Source organism: Daldinia loculata (genome assembly GCF_022478755.1).
Source record: "Daldinia loculata strain CBS 113971 unplaced genomic scaffold F4817scaffold_11, whole genome shotgun sequence".
NCBI classification, from domain to species: domain Eukaryota; kingdom Fungi; phylum Ascomycota; class Sordariomycetes; order Xylariales; family Hypoxylaceae; genus Daldinia; species Daldinia loculata.
Window position 1 is genome coordinate 455,277 of NW_026054865.1, and position 19,282 is coordinate 474,558.

The 19,282-nt window shown below is 47.0% G+C and overlaps 6 protein-coding genes across 6 annotated transcripts; 3 read left to right on the forward strand and 3 right to left on the reverse strand.

Moving 5' to 3' along the window:
- Window positions 1–477: 477 nt before the first annotated feature.
- On the reverse strand, window positions 478–2,177 carry F4817DRAFT_26059 (uncharacterized protein). The gene has a single exon (XM_049299280.1). It carries the CDS (start codon window positions 2,033–2,035, stop codon window positions 662–664), a length of 1,374 nt encoding a protein of 457 aa, XP_049161325.1. The 5' UTR covers window positions 2,036–2,177; the 3' UTR covers window positions 478–661.
- A 2,267-nt stretch (window positions 2,178–4,444) lies between these two features.
- F4817DRAFT_26084 (DNA/RNA polymerase) lies at window positions 4,445–7,098 on the forward strand. Its single transcript, XM_049299283.1, has 3 exons — window positions 4,445–4,591; window positions 4,645–4,869; window positions 4,969–7,098. Exons 2-3 carry the CDS (start codon window positions 4,780–4,782, stop codon window positions 6,769–6,771), a joined length of 1,893 nt encoding a protein of 630 aa, XP_049161326.1. The 5' UTR covers window positions 4,445–4,591; window positions 4,645–4,779; the 3' UTR covers window positions 6,772–7,098.
- Window positions 7,099–7,425: 327 nt separating this feature from the next.
- Window positions 7,426–8,881, reverse strand: F4817DRAFT_313734 (uncharacterized protein; the record flags this gene model as incomplete). The annotated part of the gene is made up of 2 exons (XM_049300292.1): window positions 7,426–8,780; window positions 8,839–8,881. 2 exons carry the CDS (start codon window positions 8,879–8,881, stop codon window positions 7,426–7,428), a joined length of 1,398 nt encoding a protein of 465 aa, XP_049161327.1.
- A 2,659-nt stretch (window positions 8,882–11,540) lies between these two features.
- On the forward strand, window positions 11,541–13,917 carry F4817DRAFT_26124 (uncharacterized protein). The gene is made up of 3 exons (XM_049299291.1): window positions 11,541–12,317; window positions 12,419–12,871; window positions 12,927–13,917. The coding sequence occupies exons 1-3, from the start codon at window positions 12,018–12,020 to the stop codon at window positions 13,764–13,766; spliced, it is 1,593 nt and encodes a 530-aa protein (XP_049161328.1). The 5' UTR covers window positions 11,541–12,017; the 3' UTR covers window positions 13,767–13,917.
- A 640-nt stretch (window positions 13,918–14,557) lies between these two features.
- On the reverse strand, window positions 14,558–15,688 carry F4817DRAFT_313736 (uncharacterized protein; the record flags this gene model as incomplete). Its single annotated transcript, XM_049300293.1, has 2 exons — window positions 14,558–15,480; window positions 15,535–15,688. The coding sequence occupies 2 exons, from the start codon at window positions 15,686–15,688 to the stop codon at window positions 14,558–14,560; spliced, it is 1,077 nt and encodes a 358-aa protein (XP_049161329.1).
- A 276-nt stretch (window positions 15,689–15,964) lies between these two features.
- F4817DRAFT_330871 (uncharacterized protein) lies at window positions 15,965–18,422 on the forward strand. Its single transcript, XM_049302442.1, has one exon. It carries the CDS (start codon window positions 16,078–16,080, stop codon window positions 18,271–18,273), a length of 2,196 nt encoding a protein of 731 aa, XP_049161330.1. The 5' UTR covers window positions 15,965–16,077; the 3' UTR covers window positions 18,274–18,422.
- The last annotated feature ends 860 nt before the right edge of the window (window positions 18,423–19,282 follow it).

Sequence of the window (19,282 nt, forward strand, 5' to 3'; positions counted from 1 at the left end):
ATAACACTATTAAAATAAGTAGCCAAGGCAGCATGGCGCACCCTCTACAACGTGGGCGGGTGGGGAGCAGCACTACAAGATCTACAACAAGGGTTAAGACAGGCTTGCGTCATTCCCTTTCTAGGCCTACAACATAATCAAGATTAATACATGCTTCCCCAAGTCATATCTTGCCGCTTCGGATTTTCAGTGCCGTAGCCTCGCAAGCTGTTCCCAAGGACCACATTCAACATACTCACAATTAGCGGCCTTCACAGCATTTGCTGTTTGACGGATACTATGTTAATATACTAATTTCGACAAGGCATAACAACACCTACACTTTGACAGGCTACTAACAATCAATAACATATTAAGATAAACCATCGTGTAATTTGAGTTAAATCATATTTAGATATTCATATTCAGATACTCATATTCGTATTCTCATGTGACCAACCGTTTTACCATGCCAAACCGTGAAATACACAACGCGATGGTATCGAAAAACGCCTATGCTGATTCAATCAGGCCGCCCAATGCGCACGTATTCCTTGCGGTATGCGTTTAATCCCCTCCATTCTCCCATGCTATAGTTCCATACCGATCCTCTGGCTTAGGGCTGGCCTATAACCAATCTTCACCAACAGCTAGATACCTCTATATCTTTTGACTTCGCGAATTACGACTGCTCGTTGCTCACCAAATCAGGCGGTATTGGTATATCCCTCCTACTTCCCGTCTCGGGGTTGACTGGGTCTACGGCCCCAAGGTTTTCTACTTTCGGTAAGGTCGTATTGAGCATAGCTGCCGTTGGTATCTTCATTTCCAATTCGATATCGGGAGGCGTAGTAGCTCTGCTCGACGATATACTACTTGCGTCAGACATCTCGACATCCATCCCATCCCTTGCCAGGTCTGAACTTGATTCTGCAGACTCAAAGCTAATTTGAACCGCTGTCAGTGGTTCCGACGTGGTTGCTTTCGCATGTCTAGCCACAGGTACAGAGAGAGACAGTGGCGCCGAGGACCTAGGGGTAGATGCTTCTGCGGCAGCCTTGAGAGCAGCTATAGCACCGCTCTCATTTTCCTCGTCATCCTGGCCGATGGTCCAAACCCACTTTCGCCTCTTCTCCTTTCTCTTGCGCTTACGGATTCCGTCTGGTCTTGGCGAGTGAATCGGCGTTTCTGTGCCTAATCCCGTCATACGCCTCCGCATTTCCTCAAAAGGCCCAGGTGTCTCCCCGCCATCACGTGTTTCATCCCCCGTATATGCCAATGCAAGATCAAGTATCATGTCGGAGTCCTCCGCAGCTGGCGAAGGCGTATAGGGAGATGCATCGTCTCCGAGGAGTTCAACATGGGACTTAATGTACTTCTCAGTCGTAATAGTCTGTGTCAGCGGAGATACGTATCCTACGTGCCTGGCCGCATTTTCCTGTAGTCGACGGGACTGCCTCCGCTGGGATATAGGTGATATGGCACTTGGAGGTGGTAGAGGTGAGTTACGTAATATGCTATGAAGAGACTTATCGCGGCTATATGGCGCTTTTGCGGGAGATGCAAAGGGTGCATAAATCACTCGACGCCGAGTTTGAGCAGGAGAATATAGAGGCTCCTGTTTATTCACCTCGGTAGGTGTGAATGTGTAATTATTAGATGACTCGACGGCCCCAGCAGACAACGGAGGGGTTGATGTCATGGTACTTGGAAATACCACGTCCATCTGCTGAGCCGGCGAGACAGGATTAGCAGACAGAGGAGTATCCGGCAACGCTGCGGTGTAAGGTGTCTCTGCCCTCGGTTTGTGGGCCCCGAGAGATTCAGGGTCGGTTTGGAGCTTTAATGGTTGAAGAAGATTGATAGCTGTTAAAGGAGTCGACTGGGTCGGTGTCGACCTCTCAATAGCAGTGACATATAAGTTGGTGAGAGTATTGAAAGCCGTCGGTGATTTAGGATTGATATTAGGTAAGGTAGCTTTCGACCTGCTCGGTCCTGGCGAAGGTTTGGTTTGAAGAGACAGTCGGGGTCTCTTGGATGACTCTGTACCTGCCATGGCGATGATGGTTTTACGAACTGAGTTCGTTTAGATTCAACCTCTAAATGATCCACGAACGACGACACGGGAATATATGGAAAGGTCGTCGAGTATGCCGCTCTGTCTGAGCTGCCAGCAGACAAGGACGTCCAAACAACCTTCCTACCAACCAGGGTGTATTGAAAGCAATAGGTGTTAAACTCAACGTAAGATAAACGCCGGTAGAGGGGGTACGGCGGCTATAAAATACCCCTTGGCTTCAAGAGACCGATGGGTCGATAACGTGGGAATGGAGGGTCAGTTTAGCCAGTAAACTGCTCAGGAATGGAACTAATGCAAAATGCAGTGTGAAGCAACAATACCCCGGAAGCGAGAAGGGGGTGAAAGAAAGAATTGCGGAAGCGGTATAGACAACTATAGGATGTCAGGGCAGTGTGATCAGTGAAACTAGACGGTAAACGGAACATGGAGTTAACCACTCGCAGGTCGATTACGACAGTAAAATGCAGTTACTTCTACGTCTGGGTCGTTGGTTGGCTATAAAAAGTGACGAGGACTTAAGAAGGGAGGGATGACTGAAGACGCAAGCGCCAACGTATCCCTGCTTCCTGCGCGATCCTGGCTAAGTATAGCCAATGATGAAGATGGCGAGGTCGGCTAATGGGCCACATCGCGTATACGATTGCCGCCTCTGGCTTCTTCCGGCGCCTATTCCTTTCCATGTCGACAGCGATGTTTTCCCCGCATCTCGGAGGAAAACGTTGTTTCGCAGATAGTTGAATAAGTTAGAACCTGCTAAAGCGGTGAAAGTAAAACATGCAGCTAGGAGATCCAATAGACCCAATAGTATATTCGATACTTGGTCTAGTCGACTTCGTCCACATATATTCTGAGAAGAGCAGGTGACTATACATCGGGCTTAGAGGATCCTACCCTTCTCCAGGAGAATTGTTGGTCCTTGCCAATCTCCTGATTGCATAAGCCACGTTCCCACGAACCCATCGGTGCGGGTAGAAATAATAATAGTAAACTCCCCCGGAGAATAGAAATAAAGATGGAACTCGTTCGGGCATGCTCTCGGCATTTTTCCATCTCGGAATAATCTGGTTGTAACGCTGGAGCGGGTGGTCTGTGCCGTTCCGCTAACCAACCTAGAAGGAGATCCCCAAGAGATCTCAATCCTACCTATATTAAGAAACCAAGTTGTTTTAAAACATGTATAATCTCTCTTGGGAAGTTCTTCACTTCTCAAGTCGCAGAAACATTGTTTCGCCTGTCTAGATTCGGTTGCAGTAGCACTATGTTTTCACAGACTTGCCATAATTAAACCAGCACTCCCTCGGCCAGTAGCCAGCTATATTACTAGGACGAGATGAAAACATAGCGACGTAGGAACTTCCTATACTAGGACTCGAAAAAGCGACGGGGAAGCCGTTTAAAATGGACCCTGAGGAAATTCTCCAGGGATGAGAGAGAAAATAGAAACAAAATAACTAGAGGTAGTCAATGAAGTTCTAGAATATGACGTTTAATCATTCATCGGGTCGTGGGGAATTGTGGATGTTGTGGGGAGTACGGTTGACCAGACAGACCACTGTGCCAAAATGAAAAAAATAATCGTACACTAAACTAAAGTTAATATGAGGTCACTTGCCACAATTTAGAAAATATTAAACGTGTACTTCTAAGCCTTATTACGGCTTATTATAATAAACATATTAATTTAACCAATATAATTTAAAAGATTTAATTGTTAATTTAATTTTTAACTATTATATTAAGTATATATTTAAATAACTTTATAATTTTAATAATTATAACATTATAATTAATATTATTTAATAACTTTAATTAATACGAAATTAATGGTTTAAATTACATATTTATATAATAAATATTAAATATTATATTATTATTAAAATATTCGGAATTTAATTAAAAAAACTTTAATTAAATATTTATAAAAAATATTATATGTTTATAAAAAGTATCACGTGTTTATAAAAGGTATCACGTGCTTTTTTTTTTAAATAATCGCTATTTGATTTTATTATAACATAATAACGAAAAAACCGATTTAAATGTAATTTAAATCATTGTTTTTACATTAATTAAAGTTATAAAATAATATTAATTATAATATTACAATTGTTAAAATCGTAAAATTATTTAAATATGTAAATGTATAAATATAATAATTAAAATTAAATTAAATTAAATTAACAATTAAATTTTTTAAATTAATTAATAATTAATTTTAAAAATAAACATACTTTTTTAAAACATATAATATATAATATTATAAGGTATATATTTATAAAAAATAATTCATTTTTCCTATATAAAATGCAAAATACCGTAATAAATCGAGCTAATTGCACTAACCTGTGGCTAACTACCTTTTTAAGCTAAGTTCGCATAATTTTTTTCATTTTGGCACAGTGGTCTGTCTGGTCAACCGTAGGGAGGTTTGGGAATAGGATTGAAATTTGCGTAGCAGCTCGACTTCTCTTTTCGAGCCATATTATTAACTAAGAGGTAACTAGCTCAATTACATAGGTACAGATTACTTATGTAAGTTATGCAACTCGTTTATGTGGCTCGTGGCTGATGCTTACCTAAGGCAGCGTGTTTCCTTATTGTATTGTATAATCCGACATTCAGGCCACTGACCACGCGCCACACAGTCACACTATCGAACAGACTAGTATCATCAACTGATATTCCCCGATTGCGTGGTCCTCGTCTAAAAATGGAACAAGATGAAGGCAGCAGCGCTGACGTCGGGACAAGCTAAGACGATCGCCGCCAGGGCCCCTAAGAGGAACGACGACCGCGTCATTTTACACTTCGTAGGCCAATCTTTTAGCTTTTGTCTTCCTTCCAAGAACTACGGGCTAAGAGTTCATCTAGTCTCATTTCAGAAACAATCCACTAACTAGGACGTATAGGATTACGACTGCTTCTACGCCAGCGTTCTCGAGAATGCAAACCCGGGCCTCAAGGGTCAGCCGCTAGGCGTCAAGCAGAAGAGCATCCTAGCGACGTGCAACTACGCCGCACGTTCTCATGGCGTCAAGAAGCTAATGTCTATCTCTGAGGCCCACAAGATCTGTCCGGGCCTCGTTGTCCTTAGCGGTGAGGACCTGACGCCGTTTCGTGACGCCTCTAAGAGGCTTTGGTCCTTCCTGAGGAGCCACTCTTGGAGTGATCGTGCCGAGCGTCTGGGACTCGATGAGGTTTTCCTCGATGTTACTGATGTTATTGCGTATAATCAGGAGCTGCTGAACCGTAATGCCTTGCAAGACTCGTTCTTTCAGCTTTCTCGACACGACCCTGAAAAGGGGTTCAGTTTTGATGCTACGCAATTCTTCGGTTGCGTGCAGCCGTCGGTAGATCCGAAAGATTTGGTGTTGCTTCTGGATAATCCATTATGCGTTCGCTTATTGCTCGCATCTCACCTAGCCGGTTACTTGCGCCTCAAACTGGAGGAAGACTTCGGGTATACCTCCAGTGGGGGCATCTCAACCAACAAGACCCTCGCCAAACTCGCCGGTAGCGTGAATAAGCCCCAGAACCAAACCACGCTCCTCAATCTCCGTGACAATGACGTCCAGGACTTCATGGATGGCCACAAGCTGCGGCAGATCCCAGGCATCGGCTCTCGCATTGCACAGCTGATCCAAGACCACGTCCTATCCACAAAGACAACCCCAGACTCGCATGATCTAGAAATAGGAGCCAAGGTAACAGTCCGCGAAGTTCGACAGTTCCCATCCATGTCTGCGGACCTCCTAGAGCGGATCCTTGACCGTCCCGGCGCAGAGCGCGGTAGCGGCGAGAAAGTATGGAACTTCCTCCACGGCGTGGATAGTTCCGAGGTCAAGGAAGCAAGCGATGTGCCCACGCAGATCAGCATCGAGGACACATACATGGCGCGCCCACTAAACACTCCCTCCGAGCTCATGAGGGAGCTACAAGCTCTCGCGACATCTCTCGTCCGACGAATGCGCATCGATCTCGTCGTAGCAGATGATCCTGAGCCCTCAGATCCCGCATCGCAGCAAGACGGCCCGCAGCTACGCTGGGTCGCATACCCCAAGACTCTACGCCTATCCACACGCGCGCGCCCAAAGCCCAACGGCACTTCCACCCCCACGCCCGAGATCTTCAGCCGCAACTCCCGCAGCCAGCCGCTCCCCAGCTTCGCGCTAAACCTCAAAGACACAAGCGTCGATGCCGTAGCGGAGCGCTTAGCCTTCGAAGCCCTACTCCCATTATTCCGGCGTTTACACCCGGAGCGACAAGGGTGGAATCTGGCTCTGATCAACGTGTGTGTGGCGAATATGGTGATGGTAGCGGGACCCGGCGAAACGGGGAATGGTGCGGGAGCTGGAGCGGCGCGAGATATTGGGCGCATGTTCCGCACCCAGGAAGATAAGTTGCGCGAATGGACTGTTTACGATACCACAACTGTACAACCAGTCCTTGATACTACGTCTTCCTCTACGAATGTCGCGGATACCGTCGAGAGCATCCCTCAAGGTGAAGGGGAAGAGAAAGGGAAAGATACCCTTGAAGCTATGGAGGGATTAGAAGAAGCATCCGAACCGATAGCAGTCTTATTAGACTCAGACGTAGATGCTTGGGAGGACGAAGACGAGGATGAATCCCAGAGGTGTCATCTCTGCGGACACATTATCCCAATCTTCGCAATATCGGCGCACGAGAGGTTCCATAGCATTGGGGACTGACATAAACTTGCCAATTATTAGCGTTTGATCTTTATTTCATCTACTACTATAAGGTACCTGTTGGGTAGTTAGGTAGGTAGTTATCGATACCCCTTTTTGAATTGAACAAGATACCCCAACACACCAAACCGCTCCTACTCCTATATTCTTCATCCCCTCTCCTCTCTAAGGTAGTATAACAAACGTATATATATCCATCCACAACATATCGAACGTAGAAAATTAGTATTTAAACTTGTCTGGCAGTAGTGGTAAGAGGTATGCATGCAAATCGGCCGTAAACCTCATAACTTCATATTATCTTTCCTACGCCCTTTCTCACGAGAGAAGACAAATAACCCGCCTGTAAAAAAAGATCCAGTCTCTGCGGTCCATACCCATATAACAACTCCGGAGGTATCAATAAAATAACCGAAGCAATGCACCTGAACACAGTTTGAATCAAAATCAAAATACCACCGGAACCGCGGTCAACCTTCCTAGAAAAACTTTTCTCATCGCCCGGCTTGCTACGACCCGAAACAAAAGACCTAGCCAAGTTAAACTCCGGCGTAACAAAAAAGATCGCGAGCTCACTAAGTTCGTAGCTCCCCCGGCAGCTTGACCTCTGGCGCACTTATGAAAACACGATAGGGGAATCAACCGCAGACAGAACTATAATCGCTCCATCTCCTCGTTGCCTTTCAATAGAGCTTCGAGCCATTCCCCCGCTATCGAGAGCATGGTACTCTTACTATAGCCGCCTCCCCTAAGATTTGGAACAATCTCGCTCAGGTCGTCAAACCCTTCTTTTATTGCACCTCTTCTTTTTTGTTCACTCTTGATATGATTTTCTCTCTTCTGAGCATCCGTAAGATTTTCTCGTGCCGCTTTCGCTGCGCTTATAGTAGATTTCCTCCGTTTTCCGGGCGCCTCTTGGCCTGTCGAAGATGCATCTGACGTTCCTCTTAGGTCTGCTTTCGATTTGCGCTTCCTTGCTACGGACTTCGGTGGTATAGACGATAAGTCTTCCGCCTCTTCCTCAATTTCTTCCTTTGCCTTGCTCTTGCTCTTGCGTCGCTTTGCGCGCGGACATTCTCCGTCAAGTTCTTCTTTAACGTGACTATTCGTATTACTATCACGCAAAGGATTGGTCGAACTTTCCCCGTTATCTACGGGGGTTGGGGGTCTAGTCGTCGCTGCACTTTCACTAATTGAGAGAACTTTTAAAACGCCTAATCGCTTCTGTTCAAGCAGCTCGTTGGATTCATGCTCGGGTGGAATGTAGCCTTGGGCTCTGGCAAAGTTCGAGTCGGAACCCCACTGTAGCTCGGGTGGCTCAATCGGTCGTTGGCTTGGTAGCCCCTGAGAGGTTCCGAACATCATGTCCGTAAAGAGCGTATCGGCCTCGCAAGGCAAGACGTGCCTAGGCCGAATGGAGCTGTTCCGTTCGGGGCCAATATGGTTTCGAAACGATTGTTTTACTTGATCGACGGCGGTTCCATGTTGGGAGGGTACAATAGGTGTACGATTTATGCCATTGGCACCGGATAGATACCCATTCTGGTGACCATGGTGAAGGGACGTTAAGACAGCGGCCACGTCGGCATGGGTGTTCTGCTCGATCGGTGTATGGGGAGCTGGTGTGCTGTGGTGTTGATGCTGAAGTTGTGGGGGAAGTTGAAGGTGTAGAGGCGGTGGCGGCAGAGGTGGTACTGGCGGCGGCATCATATTTTGGCCAAAAGTAAACACGTCTTGATATGTAGTTGCGGGCATTCCGTTCATGGAAGAACATGACGGCTGCTGCGGTTGCTGCCCGAAGGACGTCGTATGACCTAGGAAAGCTGGTGGAAGTTGGCTTATCCATTGGTCACTAAAGTTGAGGCCTTCGCCGTACGATGTGGGATATTGGTTGGACGTCATACCCTCGAAAAAAATATTTAATATTCTAGAGTCGTCGTTACTGAGTAAAGGGTCTCCCGGGGGAGGCGTAGGGGCTCTAAGAGGTAGGAAGTCTTCGGAAACATGATCTATCGAAGAGTTAGTTTGCTGATACCGGGTTGTATATGAACACGGCGAGAGACGTACAGCCAAACGGCGCATTGCCGTCAGGCGGTTGCGAAGAACCCATTTTGGGACGTTGTATACACGCGGCGCTCATGGGTGCTTCTGGTCGGTTTGGCCGTGAAACTAGAGGTGTATGCAAATACGTTCGGATCAAAATAGAGTGATAGAGCTTGAAGCGGAAGGCGTAAGTCGTGTTTCGTTCTATGTTCTAGTAGTACTCGCGAGAGATTCGTGACGGTCGCATAGAAGTTTACGAAGTAGGCGTGGTGTGTATGTCGTGACTTCACAGGCATACGTAATATAGAGAGGGTCTGTTAAGATAGTATAATTCGTAGAATATCATGTGTATCAGAGCGGGGAGAATCGGCTTGGTATATGGAGTGGTTATGGTATAATTAATTGTCGTTTAACAAAATGTGGTTCAACGTCGCGACAAGGCTGTTCGATTGCAAGGCGGATCAATGGTTAAAAAAGGAATTGTAGCGGAGTCAGAGAAATCATGTACATGGTCGGGCTGGGATTATTTCTTATGGTGGCCCTTTAAGTGTAAGGATAGAGGATGGAGTCGATATTGATTAAACTAGAAGAGTAGTATCTCCAGCCGTCGGGTCGTTCAAGCTTTTGGGATGATCGGCAATGCTCCATGGATACCTAAAGGTAGGTAGGTAGGTAGGTAGCATAGAAAGGTAGATTGGGTGAATATCGAGTTGGGATCGGCTAAGGTAGGTGGAGAGTGGCAGATTTTGTAGATGTAGCTGATGCGGCCCAGTGGCTTTTGATAGTAATCTAGGTACTATGTAGTTGGAAGTCTGAAAGTCAACGGCTCGGCCTCTGGCGTGGTTTTGTGCATGTGTAATGTTGCAACTAAGGGAAAGACGCTTAAAAGATGGTGTAACACGTCCAAAAGTACATGTAATTGGACAGTAATTGGACGAAGGGGAAGGAATGATGAGCAGGAAATATCCGGAGTCGGCCACTATTCGCTAGAGAAAACCGAGTAATCGATTAGAGAAACCACCGTCACCATTAGCAGTCACCTAATAGCAGTCACCTGCCAACAATAAGTACAGGTAGTAATTGTAGCAAGCACCAAGTAACGAGTAAGGAGCAAGCTCAACAAGCCACCTTCTTTTCTATAATTTTTTTTCGTCTCTTGCCTTTTTCTTTCCTTCCACACTAAACTAATATGAGGCATGGCTGGGCATCCATGCTTACATGCATAACTAGTACATTAATAGTACGGAATTAAGTACCGGTAGTAATCCGTAAAATGAGATGAGGGGTAGAAGAGGAGAACTTGAAGCTATGAGTCTATCGATGATCTGCCCTTTCATTGGCCCATTGACACTTACAACTGGTAAGTTACAAGTTGGAATATTGACATAGGACTATGTCTGATACTATGTAGGAGGCTAGGAGTCGCTTTTCTCTACAACAAAGACTATTTTAGTGATTTAATCGCACTTTCTCAATTGGTAATAGGTCACGGTATATTGCTTGAGTCTAAATTAGTGCTGAGCTCTTCCCCACGCTCCGTTCTTGAAAAACATCGAAACATCGAATGTACGGATTACCTACCTGGGCATGTAGGCAATGTAGGCAAGAACGGGGTAAGGTGCCTTCAGTGTTCTTACACAGCATCATAGCCGAGGTGTCTGGGTACAGCAATAATTTCCCTTGCAGTTGCCTTTCAATGCAAGTTTACAATGTACATACATGTAGGACAGCTTATGTATGTACAAAGTTACTTAGGTACCTAGATACTTATGCTTGACTCGAGTTGCTGCCGCATTGCATGGACGTCTCTTGACATTCAGACATCCAAGTTATTCTTAGCTTGGCAGGGGAAACGCCCCGAGGCTCAATCACATGTCAATTTATTTCTCTTGGAGCATCCAGCTTCTTCAAGGTAGTAGAACTAGACACGGGTCCACGGGTCGAAATATTATGGTCTAAGAATTAATCCTGACATCGCCGAGTCAAGTCAAGCTGTTCTTCTCAAAAAGAACGACGCAGAATATTCCGCTACAAGTTAACCCATCATCCAATTGCCACATTGTTGTCGGCTTACACGCTATATTCCCGGCGCTCCTCATGAGCGTTTACGTCCGTACCATGCCTTGTTTGCAGATTACGTAGAATTATTGTATGTATAATATTTCTATCATCCCACCACCCTATCTGCCTATACGCAGGATAATCAAGTCCACCGTGGTCATTGTTGTTGCAGTAGCAAACGCGCTCGTCACAAATCAAGCCGGTAGCACGTCGCCCAAGATGTCTTTCCATCCTTAAACCGAATTCTAAATGCGAATACTCGGCCGAGATAGTGTTGGACGATCCCAGATCTTGACCCCAAAACTCCGGGGTTCGCCCAGTACAAGAAATATTCGGTGACCTATTTGGTTACTAACTTGTGCTTCTTTAGGCCAGTTTACGTTCCTTTTATTGATTCAACTTTTACGGCTTTATATGATCGCTACAGCTCGCAGCGCAGATTACATGCATGCATGAACTTCACTCCAGTTTTATAATTTGTATGTGGCTCATTCAAGATATTCCTCTGAAACTACGTCTCCAACAAGCAGATCTGCCCGTTTTATTTCTTCGGGCAGCATCGCCAATGCACCTCGGCTGAATCGCCAAAAGAGACTAACGAGCCAACCTTACATTTAGCAGTGTTCGCTATACGGCATGGTGCGGCTTTGCTTCATTAGCTAGCTCATTACACGGTCTATTAGTTAAGTCAATTACCTCATGGTCGTTCTTCTAGTATCGATATTTCTCTTCGGCGCGCTTAGCTTCCGCATTTTCTCATTAGACCCGGTTCCCGGTTCCCGGTTACTTATTGCGCCAATCGACATAGACAACATAGACTAGATGTCAACTGTCTTAACAAGCCGTTCTCCGGAAGCTACTCACATATCTAAAACACCGACGCGGGAGCTCATATCCCTCCGAATGCAAACCCGGTTGCTCGACCCCTTGCCAGGTATTAGACCAAAAACAAACTATCTTGATTAAAGCCTTTCATTCTGAGCTAGCAGCACATCTCAACAATTATAAGAGCATAGCAAAACTACCTATTTTAACCTATTCTTTTCATGGGTAAATTCATAAGTATAAACCGACGCTAAGACCTTTCGTCCACAAGTCGCGGTGTCGCGTAATCCAACGCGTTAGTCGTGAGCGTTGTAACGATGACATCGTCTCTACTTCCACCAAGAAGCCGAAAGAGACTGGATCAATCTATACCACCCCTCCTAAGACCTCTTATTCGGGCCTATGTCTTAGGCTACACTTCCACTGTTGCACCAAGGCTCCTCACGTTGATTCTCCAGCATGTAACTAGAAGGGGGAGAGACAAGGGTGTTGCCACTGTCACACAACCCCACGACTCCTTCATCTCATCCCTGCAACGTATCGTGCGTGGGGGACTAGAACTTCAAAGATTTCCGACTTTCTGTGCGGCCCTCGTAGGCGGAACTACGTTACTAGAGGCAAGACTTCCCACAACTACCTCATACCTGCTCGAGTGATGTCTATAGACAGTGCCACTATAAAAAATTAAAAATACCTAAGGCTAACTTTCTCGTTGAAGGTTTTACTTAGCAGAGCATTGAGTCGTCTATGGGAGGGCCAGCTCCCTACCCCGATCCTAAAAAGGCAAGTCCGGAGCTCTATGACAACTATGTATGAATGTTTCATTGGGGAAGCTTGGCATCAGCATACTGCCTTAGCGCATATCCCAACCCATCATCACTTGAGACGTCCAACTAACCTTCATTCAACTAGACTTTCAAGATGGTTATCGACATTCGTTGCGGCCTGGCTCAGCCTCCGGTTACTGCAGTCAAAGAAGAGCGATAGCTTCTCAGAAACGATCACTATCAACCCAGATGATCCGCAAACCGTCAAGCAAGAAACGGTACGGTATGCTGGACGAACTCTAGACTTGACCTTGTTCGCAGTTACCAGAGCTCTTGATGTGATAGTCAGTGAGGCATGGTCCCGGAGAGGACAACGCAGGGTTGCCACCAGCCAATGGACTTGGGTACGAAAAAGCTGTTGTTAAGCTAACAGAGGCATGCATCGCTAATAGTTCTTAGGTTGAATCTTTGATATCGAAGTTAGCTGACCCAACTATCTTCGCCACTTCTTCTGCCCTTATTATGTGGGCGTGGTTTTACTCACCTTCACAACTACCTAAAACATACACGAAATGGATCAACTCGGCCGCAGCGGTAGACTCCCGCCTTATTGAAGCACTTCGGCGTTTCCATAAAGGGGAGCTTCGATACGGTGAGGAAACGGGACAAGCGCCGCTCCTCCAATCAATGTGCGTAGACTATAAATGGCCGCCGGCGTGGGGCGATCCTGCCAAATCCATCCCGTTTCCGTGCGAAATCGTGCATATGGGTTGCGGGCCGTCTTGCGAATACCACGCCCTATCCCGTTTCTACCGATCCTTCAAGTGGTCTATGATGACGTATCTACCCCTAAACTTACTAGCCCGGAAGAAGAACCTTGAGGGGTTTCGAACCGCACTTCTATCCGCAGCACGCTCGTCGTCATTCCTAGCCGTATTTATTACCCTTTTCTACTACGGAGTGTGCCTAGCGCGAACGAGGTTTGGCCCGCACATCGTCGGGAAAGATACGCAGTCTAGACAAATTATCGACGGGGGTGTCTGCGTCGGAACTGGCTGTTTCCTGTGCGGATGGAGCGTCCTCGTAGAGAAAGCCGCCCGCAGAAAAGAGCTAGCACTTTTCGTTGCGCCCAGAGCTATGGCAACGCTCTTACCGAGGCGGTATTCCCTTGACAAGCAGTGGAGGGAGACACTCGTCTTCGCTTTTAGTACAGCGGTGGTGTTCACGTCCGTAAAAGAAAATCGGGGGAGCGTACACGGTATGTTTGGGAAATTCCTAGTGGCGGTTTTAGAGCCATGACGGGTTATTCGGCACCCATCTAGCTTTGGAGGCTCTTATTATTTTTATTTAAATGTTGTAATATTACCCGACTAAGGGGGTGATGTACTTCTAAGGCAATATTGCATTGGGTAGAGGAAAAGCATCAAATGGAATACATGGAGCTTAAAAGGGGGGCATAGCACATTGTACAACTAATTCAACTACGACAGTCGTATTTAATCTATCCAGAGGGGGGAAATAAGCTCCACGAGAGGGAATGATCACGAAGAAAAAAGGAATTGAACTGGACTTACAAATGATTTTAGTAGTTACCTAGGTAATGAAGGACTCAAGAAGTAATTTCAGATCTACCACTTTACCACCTCGTCACCCAGTTCGTGGAAATCCCAACTACTACTACCCCTTCGCGGGAGATCTTCTACACAACAGACGACTTAACGTCTCTAACCTGCCCAGTCTCACGAGGCGTTACAAGGCTGAAATAATATAATCACCATCTGGTAATCAACACAGTGGTATTATATAGATGTAGACATTGCTGTATGCATACTTGATACAATATCTACATAAAGTAGGATCAAACACCGTAACATCGACGTGGGAAAACAAGTAGGCATGCTATGATACCAACCCAACGTCGCCATTTAAAGGAGCCAGTCAACACCATTCCAGTGTCCTTCCACACACGATATCATGTCGTATTACTACCCACCGCACAACAAAGTACGGTTCTCATCATCTATGCCATAATCCCCATCCCAACAATCATCACTCAAACCTAGACCCCCCCCCCCCCATACTCCCCACCCTCACGATCTCAACCACGAACAAACCCCCAGCACAAACACACAAACCAGCGCATCGCTCCTAACCGTGCTCAGCATCTGCCAATAGCGCAGCGCATGCTGTGTATACGTCCTCGCGCGCCCGGGCAAAAACCCGCTCGCAGTCCACACCCAGCCCTTGGGCGGTTCCCGCCCTTTCTCCAAGAAATACCGCGTCGTCAGCAATAATGCCTCGACCGACGCAAACACGGTGAAGAAATACGCGCGCGCGCGCTCTACGCTGTCTGTATCCGCGCCGTCGGTAGTGGTGGTGGTGGTGGTGGTGGTGTTGATGGCCGAGTGCTCGCGCTCCGTAAGCGTGCCGGAGAAGGTGGTGGATAGCGCGACGTAGAGGCCTAGGCCGAGCGCGAATACGGCGTGGAGAATGCGCCAGAGGTTGGCGCTTTTGTCGAGTGGGGGTTGTTGCGCTTGTTGCGTGGGGTTACTGGGGCCGGCGCTGGCGTTGGGGTTCATGCCGCCTAGACTGCCGAGGAGACCCTCCATAGGCGTTCCGGCGAAGGGGTTACCGCCTGCGCCGCCGGACATGCCGTTGTTCATGATTTGAGAGAGCATCTTCATCATGGGGTCTTCGTCGGCGCCCTCCGCGCCGGGGATCGGCGGTAAGGGGCCGTCGAGCGGGTTCCGGCCCGGTTGGGGTGGGGTGGCGGAGGACTGGCGATCGAGGCCGAGGATCATCTGCCGCAGTTGAGCTTCGGAGATGTCGTTGGGTGGAGTGGCGCTTGGCGGCGGGCGAGCGGTTGTATTCGGCTCGTAGTAGTGCTGCGATATATCGACTTCGTCCGGGTCTCCATGCTGTTCTGAGGCCTGGGTGGGTTTCGTGATTGGAGTTGATGTAGTTGAGGTTTCTTGTGGCGTGCTAGTTCCTGACGACAGCTGTGGTACTGGATCTACGTATACCAATTAGATCACCGAGTATTCCATTGCAAGACTAAGAGTCCTACCTCGTTGTATACCTCCTCCTAGTCCTGTGATCTTGCTCAGTCGTGCGGCTGCTCCAGCTTTAATCTTAGCTTCTCGGCGTTCTTTGCGCAGGCGTGCTTGCTCTGCAGCTCGCGCCGCCGCCGGATCGTCTGTAGCCTGGGGATTTTCTGTCATTGTTTTAAGGAGAGAGTTGAGTGTTTGGTGTGAATACGTTGTCGTTAGGTTTAGATAGCTGCTGCGAGGCGAAAAGATGTAGAAGAAATATGCAAGGATGAGCTGAGTTGTACATAAAGGACAGAAAGAAGGACAGCTGGATCCAATAATTGACGTAGCAGCTGACATCGGTATGTACAAAGTACATAACTCGGGACTTTTATACATATCGATAACCTTATCGCTCGTTATAACAGGGGTAATGGTACAGGGATTCTTTTAGCTCTAAACGTCACTGGCTTGTTGCGACTAAAAATTTCTAAGAAAGATTTTGGTTGAAACTTTTTACTACGTTAGGTACCCTTCAGTCTTCCACATGCCATTATATTCTTCTCCCATTGTACGATAAGATGCACCGCGCCTTGTCGTCAAGATGGCTCAATACCGCACTTAACCTTGCAGAACACCCAAGAAGAATCGAGTTACCTTTGTTTTTATGTCCGTCCCTAAATCCTGCGTCGTATCACCAGAGACTTGGTTCTGCCGCATCGTCTTCTCGAGTACGACCTTCACGATGGAGGGTACAGCATCGTTGTCTGCACATGCAAGCTGATGCGTCTCTAGAAGACTCATCACTTCCTCCAAGTGGCTCTCAGAAAAATTATTCTATACAAAGGCTGCCAAAACAATGCCGGGGTTGTGGTGCCTTGTCGCAAACTACCTTTCCTAACCAACCTGGATATTATGATCTGAGTCGCAAAGCTGTTCGAAACTGGATCCGGCCTGAGGAGGTGAACCGTTCTCGCCGTGAGGATAAAGTCTACGAAGATGCGCTTAAGCACTTCGATCACGAGGAGCTGAAAAGGAAGGGGGTTGACGTGGAGGCGCTTATGCTAAGTATAGTTCCTCCAGAGGCAAACCAACGACCACCTCCAAAGGTACCCTTGTGCGATAGATGCCATTCATTACTGCATAATCATGCCGGAGAGTCGATATACCATCCTTCGATAGAATCTATCAGGGATACAATCCTCGAATCCCCATACAAATATAATCATGTCTACCATGTTCTCGACGCTGCCGACTTCCCTATGTCCCTACTACCGCAACTTTCGCATCTGCTCGACACCATGCCCCTGAGGACCAAGAACCGCCGTGCCAGTACGGGAAAGTTCTATGGTAATCAGAAGATGGAGCTAAGCTTCGTGATAACTAGATGCGATTTACTCGCGCCGACCAAAGTTCAGGTAGACAAGATGTTTCCATGGTTGCAGGAGGTGCTCCGGGAGGCTCTTGGACGGACGGGACGTAATGTGCGTCTAGGTAATCTAATAGCCCTTAGCGCAAAACGGAGTTGGTGGACCAAGGAGCTGAAGGAAGATGTATGGAAACGGGGTGGTGCTGGTTGGATGGTCGGCAAGGCAAATGTTGGCAAGAGTCAACTATTCGAAGCTATCTTTCCCAAGGGCAGAATGACTCTAACCCCTTCGAGACATCAAATTACGGTTGAAATGCACGCAAGGGCATCAAGCAAGGACGCAACTTCAATGGAGAAGGCCGGGACCCAGCCAGAACTAGCCCAGGAAGACTTGGCAGGTCGGGAGATAGAAGATATAGAGGAAGAGGAGCTTGATGAATACGCCCTTTTGCCGCCCGCAATCAAGGAGACTAATTACCCAGAAATGCCGCTAGTTTCCGATCTACCAGGGACGACAGCATCGCCAATCCGGATTCCGTTTGGTAACGGCCGAGGAGAGCTAATCGACCTTCCTGGTTTAGAACGCACTGGTCTTGAGAAGTATGTCAAGAAGGAACACCGCTTATCTTTGGTTATGCGCTCTCGAGTCATACCAGAACAAATGACGCTTACACCAGGTCGGTCCTTGCTTCTTGGTGGCTTCATCCGCATTACCCCGAGAGAGCCAGGACCAGTCATGTTAGCATATGCATTCACACCAATCGAAGCGCATGTTTCAAGGACGGAGAAGGCGATTGGAATCCAGAACCAGACAGGCGAGGTCAACGTTGAAAATATAGCAGTACCAGGGACTGGCGAGAAGACAAAACTAGCAGGCTCTTTCGAGCTCAAATGGGACGTAACAAAGAAACGGACTGGACCCTTAATGAGAAAAGATGCCGTCAACTTAAGTATAGACCGGCTACCGTACCGAGTTCTGTCTACTGACATCCTAATTGAAGGTGTGGGATGGGTAGAAATCACTGCTCAAGTGCGCACGAGGCATCTTTTCAAGGAAAGACAAGTGTCGGACACGCCGCCTGTTGAGGAACCCGAAGAGAAAAGGGAACTTTCAGCATTAGAAAGGCTAGAAGCTCTTGTCGAAGGTCCTAAAAAGAAGGCACCCCCTCCTCCCCCTGTTGAAGAGCAAGGCGAGAATGATGAACCTAACTGGCCTATCGTGGACGTGTATAGTCCCGAGGGCAAGTTTATCTCTTCTCGTAGGCCCATGAACGGTTGGATGTTAAACAAGCCGAAGGTTACTGCGGCGTCGAGGAGATCCCGGCCCCGAAGGAGTATGAAGGGTAGGAAGAAACTTGAGAAGAAGCGGAGGCGGGAGAGAGAGGCTACTGCTAGCTCTTCGTTTTGATATTATCATAGCTCACCTCTAACTATTATACGTGTAAAGGAAATAAACATGTACTATATAAAATACATGAACTGTATAAATCTTGTACCATGCGTGTATTAGGTAGTTTCATGTAGCTTTGAAGATGCAACTCTCTCTCTCTTTCTCACATGAAATCGACTTTTCAACTTTAAATCAATTAAGATGGGTCGGACCCTGAACCGGGGTCCTGGGTTAGGTGTGTACACTGTACAGTACATAAGATTTGATGAGTAAGCATACTACAACGCGGGGCAGTGGTGGGGTGATACTTTGAACGATAACAACCTGATTGTTTTCCCGGTTCATTTTGTTCATTTTGTCCATTTTCCCCACAACCTGACCTGCATCACTCCCATTGTCTAGAAACTTCAGGACTAAAATGCAACATTCCTTAGTTTACATGGTCAATACATTTGTTATACATAAATTGGGGGTTATATAAAGCTTAAGGCGGAAGAAGCCAATAATCTAAATTCCCTCTTCATTATTACTGGTTAACCCTCTTGACGGGTTACCCGTTTCTCCGTCTCGTGCTTCTAAAAGTGCCCACTCAGCTTTGTTATTCCAGTATTACCCCCAAGCTTTTTCTTATTACACATTACATATTACATATTACATAGTGTACCTCGTGCGCGACTTCCTGAGCTAGGGAGAGGACAGACAAGAGGTTGCGAAACAAAAAAGAAGCGGGGGAGAGAGTTGACGGCGGGGGGGCGAAAACAAATTAATACCTACGAAACTTTTTGGAGATTTTCTGAAATTCCGTATAATCGCTCATTCCAGAAAATCCAACCCGCCTGCATACAAAAGCGCGCACCCCTTGGGGCGTCCGGAACGTTACAGACAAGAACAAACAAACATACAAATAAAAAATAATAATACTGCCGAACAACTAGAAGCCCTAGAATCATATCGACTACGAGTGAAGCCGAGGAAGCAGGCAGTTGTTAATCCTTCGATAACCCTCGACCGTTCCAAGGCCTACACG

What these genes read in the sequence shown, in the direction of transcription:
- F4817DRAFT_26059 (XM_049299280.1), bottom strand. Translation starts at nt 2,035, where the DNA reads ATGGCAGGTACAGAGTCATCCAAGAGACCCCGACTGTCTCTTCAAACC.
- F4817DRAFT_26084 (XM_049299283.1), top strand. Translation starts at nt 4,780, where the DNA reads ATGAAGGCAGCAGCGCTGACGTCGGGACAAGCTAAGACGATCGCCGCC. An exon ending in ACCGCGTCATTTTACACTTC is followed by an intron (nt 4,870 to 4,968) that starts GTAGGCCAATCT and finishes TAGGACGTATAG; the next exon opens with GATTACGACTGCTTCTACGC.
- F4817DRAFT_26124 (XM_049299291.1), top strand. Translation starts at nt 12,018, where the DNA reads ATGACATCGTCTCTACTTCCACCAAGAAGCCGAAAGAGACTGGATCAA. An exon ending in GCGGAACTACGTTACTAGAG is followed by an intron (nt 12,318 to 12,418) that starts GCAAGACTTCCC and finishes TTCTCGTTGAAG; the next exon opens with GTTTTACTTAGCAGAGCATT. An exon ending in CCACCAGCCAATGGACTTGG is followed by an intron (nt 12,872 to 12,926) that starts GTACGAAAAAGC and finishes AATAGTTCTTAG; the next exon opens with GTTGAATCTTTGATATCGAA.
- F4817DRAFT_330871 (XM_049302442.1), top strand. Translation starts at nt 16,078, where the DNA reads ATGCACCGCGCCTTGTCGTCAAGATGGCTCAATACCGCACTTAACCTT.